Source organism: Lepisma saccharinum, unplaced genomic scaffold (genome assembly GCF_977018435.1).
Source record: "Lepisma saccharinum unplaced genomic scaffold, izLepSacc3.1 HAP1_SCAFFOLD_188, whole genome shotgun sequence".
Taxonomy (NCBI): Eukaryota; Metazoa; Arthropoda; class Insecta; order Zygentoma; family Lepismatidae; genus Lepisma; species Lepisma saccharinum.
The window spans coordinates 601111-607378 of record NW_028142983.1 but is presented as its reverse complement, the minus strand read 5'-3'; the positions used below and the strand labels follow the sequence as shown (position 1 = coordinate 607378).

The 6268-nt window shown below is 51.5% G+C and overlaps 1 protein-coding gene across 1 annotated transcript; it reads left to right on the top strand.

The window, feature by feature from the left end:
- The first annotated feature begins 486 nt into the window (after positions 1–486).
- Positions 487–4704, top strand: LOC145982489 (uncharacterized). The gene has a single exon (XM_083115947.1). The coding sequence runs from the start codon at positions 487–489 to the stop codon at positions 4702–4704; it is 4218 nt and encodes a 1405-aa protein (XP_082972073.1).
- The last annotated feature ends 1564 nt before the right edge of the window (positions 4705–6268 follow it).

Here is a 6268-nt window from a genome sequence, read left to right as displayed (position 1 = left end):
ACACTTTACTCGCGACCACCGTAGATTAGTCGACGGTTCCGGCGGAAACGACGACGACGGCGATACGACGGGAGTGGAGTTTATGTTTTACGAGACTTTGCTTCGATTGGTTGAGTTGCCATCGCTGATGAGGGAGCTGGTGACGTGCATCGCGCAGAACGAGTGGCTGCATGGACAAGGTAAGTGGAGCAGTTGATGTACAATGTTTGTGTGTGTGTGTGTGTGTGTGTGTGTGTGTTGGCACCTGGCCATCTGCGAGGATCGAATTTTTTGCTCTGTTGTTGGCATCCGGCCAGCTGCGCGGATCGAATTTTTTTTGCTTTGTGGGGGAGCGCAGGTGGCCGGATGCGCGGATCGAATGATTTTCTCTGCAGCTGTAGATGCGCATGCGCGCGCGATCTCTGGAGTTTGGGTAGGATATAAGGGACCGTCGATCGGTGTGAGCATCTTTTGCGGTAGGGAGGACCACAGGTCAACCAGTACGCTATGGTGTTGTTGAAATCGAGGGAGATATACGTGAGCGCCTGCGATATTCTGTTGGACCAATATGAAAGGGGAGAAGGTGGAGGATCGGAGAGGAAGAGGATGATTCTACAGGAGATTATCCGAATGATGGGTCGTGGCGAACCATGCCGGCGTCTTGATTTGCTGGAACGTTTGATGTCCGAAGTGCGTAGTTTGGACGGAAACCAGGAGGGAGCGGGAACGTCGTCCAGTAGGAGGGATGACGACACCGGCGGCGACCGCGATTTCCTGGTAGAAGGAGACGACGAAGAGGAAGAAAAAGAAGAAGAAGGACGGGAAATGGCACCCCATACGAAGTATGTGGACATCAAAGAAATGAATGTTCGTCGAGTGAAAAAGTATAACGCTACGTGCACTACGACGACCTTTACCTTCAGGTCGCCGGACGAGAGCGGAGATGCCATGAGTTGGGTGCACGAGGGGTTGGATGCTGTGCTGAACCACATCGTGGATCGACACAAACCATCGGACAAAGTGGGCGTGGTGCTGGAGAACAAGTCTGACGAGTCGGTTCGACCGATTGGTTTGTCGTTACGGAGAATCGACCAACTGGGTGCTGATATGTTATGGAATGTGGTCGCCAGGGTGTTGCAATCGAACGCCACGTTCTTGTCGACGGACCTTCTACAGCTGCGTGTGTCCGTGATTGGCATGCCTGTCGGTTACGGACGACAAAAACTAAACTCGCGCGAGCTTGTAGCGCACGAGAGATACGCAAAAGTGAAGAGAAGTGTGGTGACTGTGAAGAGCGAGACCAGAGGTGAGAAGATATGTCTGGCCAAAGCCCTGGTGATCGGTCGGATGTATGCCGACAAAGAGTCAGATCCTGAGTATTTCCGGAAATACCACAAACAATTTAAGATGGGGCGTAGAGTGTTGACGTCATCGGCGATGGAGTTGTGTAGAAAGGCCGGGGTATCACTGGAGTCGACGGGGGGAGGTCTCGCCGAATTGGCTGCGTTCCAGCGTTATTTCGGAAGTGAGTACAAAATCTTTGTGTTCAGCGACCTGGAGAAGCCGGATGTGTTGTTCGCCAAGGAGGTACCTCAGGCAAAGAAGTCGATATACCTGTTGCTGAATCAGAGAGACAACCACTATGACGTCATTGTGAATCCAGTGGCTGCGTTCTCGATTCCTTATTTCTGCGAACGGTGTTACGCTTTTTCCCGAAACTTGCGGCACGTGTGCAAAAATATGTGTCATCTGTGTCACACGTCGCCCGTGTGCGAGAAGGAAGATGTGGTGCATTGCGAACGATGCAACAGGATGTTCAACAGCGATGTGTGCTACAACAACCACCTAAGCACTCGCTACGGCGGGGGTACGGTGTGCACGCAGATACGAAGCTGCACGGGATGTTACCAATTGTTGGACGCCACCCATCCGGAGAGTGCAAAGCATCGTTGCGGCTACAGGTATTGCAAGACGTGCAAATCACAACGCGAGATGAACCATCTGTGCTACATGCAGAGGGACAATGGAGGTGGTGAGGAGATCAGCTGCAAGAGATACCTGTTTATGTTTTATGATTTCGAAGCCACGCAGTGCACACCCTATGTCGGTCGACCTTCGACATATGTACACGAACCATGCTTGTGTGTGGTGCAGCAAGTGTGCAGTGTATGCATCGAGGACACAGATATGATGAAAGATTGCTTACAGTGCGGTATTCGCCAGCACTGCTTCGAGGGAGAGGATCCTGTGCGACAGTTTATGGACTACGTGTTCGTGGAGCGACCCTACTTCAAGAGGATTGTGTTGGTGGCCCACAATTTCCGAGCCTACGACGGTATGTTTGTGTTGTCCGATTTGCTTAAGAGGGATGTGGAAGCTCCCGAGGTGATCATGGACGGTACGAAAATCCTGTTTATGAGCGTGGGGAAGAAGTTGCGATTCCTGGATTCCTTGAACTACTTGCAGATGCCCCTGTCGAGTTTCTCAAAGACGTTCGATTTGGAGGAGACAAAGGGATTCTATCCGCATCTGTTCAACACCAAAGGAAATCGCGACTACAAGGGTCCCTTCCCCAACGACCGGTTCTTCGATCCGGACCACATGTCGCCGCAACACCGCCAGAAATTCTACGAGTGGTACAACAGAGCATCGAAGGAGTGTGTGTTGTACGATAACGCCCACGAGTGTCGCAAGTATTGCATTCAGGACGTCACAGTACTTCGAAGAGGAGTGCTCAAATTACGTCGGTATTTCCTGGACATCGCCAATGTGGACATTCTACAGGACTGTTTCACCATAGCGTCGGCATGCTCCCTGGCGTACCGAAGACATTTCCTCTCGGACAACACCATAGGCGTGATTCCACGTGACGGCTACCGCAATGTGAGTAATCAGAGCAAGATCGCGCTGAAGTGGTTGCTGCATCTGGAGAAGTCGGAGAAAGTAGAGTTGGAGTATGCCGGTAAAGAAAGGGAGCATGTGGCAGTGAATGGCATCGCCGTGGATGGGTACGACAAAACCACAAGGACCATCTACCAGTTCCACGGATGCTATTTTCACGGATGTCCATCCTGCTATAAGGAGCGATCGAGACCCGTGTCGAAGAATATCCAATCCGACCCGGCGGATACGATGGGTGCTCGATACGAGCGAACGCAGAGGGTGACATCGAACTTTCGCCTATTGGGTTATACTGTGGTGGAAATGTGGGAGTGCACGTTCCGCAGGATACTGCGGGACCGACCTGACCTCAGCCGCGAACTAGAAGAACATCCGTTTTTTCGGAGTTCTCCGCTGGTGGCGAGGGATGCGTTGTATGGAGGTAGGGTGGAGGTGTTTAAAATGCGAGGAGTGGTTGGCGCCGGCGAGGAGGAGGAGAAAATACGCTACTACGACATCACATCGCTGTACCCGACCGTGAATAAGTTCGCCAAGGCACCCGTGGGACACCCAGAGGTTCTGTTCGGTGCATCAGCACCGACACCAAAGGAGGTATTGGAAATGGACGGCATAGCCAAACTCCGAGTGCTTCCGCCGCGAAACCTATACATTCCAGTGCTGCCTATGAAGACGGGAGGGAAACTGTTGTTTCCGTTGTGTTGGAGTTGCGCAACGGGGCTCCGACAAGAAGGAGAGTGCGACCACACGGATGCGGAGAGAGCAATCACGGGAACGTGGGTGTTGGATGAAGTTCGCCTCGCCGTCGAGAAGGGCTACAAGATTCAGGATGTGTACGAAGTGTGGAGGTACGAGGTGAGCGTCTACGACCCGACGACAGGTGAAGGGGGTTTATTCGCTCAGTACGTGAACACGTTTCTGCAAATCAAACAGGAGAGTAGTGGTTGGCCAGTGTGGTGCACGGACGATGAGAAGAAGGAGGAGTATATTGGTACCTACAAAGAGCACGAAGGGATCGAATTACGTAAGGAGCGCATCGACAAGAATCCAGGACTGCGTGCTGTTGCAAAGTTGTGCCTGAACTCGCTTTGGGGTAAATTTGCGCAGAACAGTAACAAACCACAGACGTCGATAATACGAGAACCCAGGGATCTCTTTGAAAAGTTGACGGAACCCGGTGTCAACGTGAAGCAGGTGTTGTTTGTCAACGATGACACGGTGATTGTGAGTTGGGACTACCTGAACGAGTGTGCACCTCAAAACAGCAAAGTAAACGTCGCAATAGGTGCGTACACGACAACCTTCGCTAGGATCCGTCTGTACAAGCTGTTGGACGCTGTGGGGAAAGATATATTGTACTGCGACACGGACAGTGTGATATTTCGCGAGACCAGACGATCACGTGGGAAACTACGGTTGGGCGACCACCTGGGAGATTTGACGGACGAAATGTCGGAATTCGGCGAAGGTGCCTACATTAGGGAGTTTGTGTCCGGCGGTCCGAAGAATTATGCTCTGAAGGTGTGGTCCCCAACAAAGGGAAAGGAGTTCCACGTGGTAAAAATGAAGGGTATCACGTTGGATCACGCCGCGAGTTCGAAATTGAACTTTGATGTGGTGAAAGATTTTGTGCTGCACATGAACGAGAAAAAGAAGATGGTCATCCGATACCCCAGACGGATTGCGAGAAAACGACGTTTCGTGCTAGTGACAGAACCTCAGGAAAAAACATATCAGGTGGTGAATACAAAACGACGGATAAGAGATTCCACGTTGGACACCCTACCATACGGCTACCGTAGCGTCCAGGAGGGTGAGGAGGAATAGAAAAACGGTGGAAATGCGGTGAAAGACACAGTCATTGCGATGGTTCTCCAATGGAAACAACCGTTCCGATGCATCGTGGCTGGTCCTAGTGGTTGCGGCAAGTCGACTTTTGTGTTGAACCTGTTGCGCAATAGAGGTGAACTTATCGATGGAGGAGGATTCAAGAGGATTGTGTGGTGCACGGGATCAAACTTCGCACCACCCAAAGTGGAAGGGGTGGAACAACATAACGGTATGCCGAATTACGACGATTTGAGGTCCAGCCCTCCATGTCTGGTGATCCTGGACGATCTTATGAACGACGCCTACAACGCGCACGAGGTGTCCGACCTGTTCACCAAAATGTCTCATCACGATCGAATCAGCGTCATTCTTTTGACTCAGAATTTATTTCCTAAAGGTTCCCAATCGCGAGATATCGCCCTAAACGCTAACTACATGGTGATCTTCAAGAACCCGAGGGACCATCTGCAGGTGTCGACGTTGGCGCGACAAATATACCCTTCCAAGTGGCGATGCTTCGAAAAGGTATTTAACGATATCACCCGACAACCATACAGTTATTGTTTCCTGGACTTCACGCAGGACACACCGGAGCCTCTACGTATACGTTCGGAGCTGTTTCCAGAGAGACACAGGTACTGTGCGGTTCACGTTCCCGACCCCGATCGATGTCTGTCGTACGACCGAGATGAGCAAATATATACGCTCCAATAAAGCGCTTTTACATACTCTCCGAACGTCGAACCCACGGATTCGCAAGGCCATCCTCAAGGAGGCGGATCCGAAACTGGTGAACGCCCTGTCCGAGTGTTGCCTGAACGTGTTGAACAAGAACGTACCCGTTACGAAGGTGGTCAAGCGCAAGTTGAGACAGTACAAAAACGTGTTGCGGAAACTCGCCAGCAAGAAGGTGCCGCTGCGGCATCGAAAACGTCTTCTTGTGCAAAAAGGAGGGTTCCTTCCTGTGCTGTTGGGCAGCGTGATTAGCGGTCTGCTGGGAACACTCCTGAATCGGTGAGAGAGACATGGCGTCGTCGACACAGTACAGAAAACTGATCATGATGACCCCGGATCAGTTCGACAAGTTAAAAGGCAACGACCTGAATGCGCAACTGTCGGATCTCGATCAGGAGATGCAAAAAATCCTTCGCTCTAAAATCATGGACGATCACCAAAAGTGGTCACTGTATCGACAGACCTTGGACAAGTATCTGCGAGTGATTCGGAGAGGGGAGGTACCGGTGAGCATACCTGTTGTGGTGGAAGGTGATGGTGGTGGAGAAAGCGCGACGCCAGCAAAGGTGAAACGAGAAGAAGATAAGAAGATCGAGACGCCAGCGAGACAGTTTCCATTCGCACAGACGGAACGGTGGTTGTGGCCGAAAGCGGGGGAGGAGGAGTTTGAATCGACGGAAGAAGAAGAAGAGGAGGAGAAACGGAGAGTTAAGAAGAAGAAAAGAGAAGAGAGAACACCTATCAAACTTCGACTACGAAGACGACCCGTGGGAACAAAGAGACCTTGGTCGAAACACGTAGCATGGGAGCCGCTGAGGATGTGAAC

Excerpts from the sequence above, each read along its gene's own strand:
- LOC145982489 (XM_083115947.1), top strand. The coding sequence starts at position 487 with ATGGTGTTGTTGAAATCGAGGGAGATATACGTGAGCGCCTGCGATATT.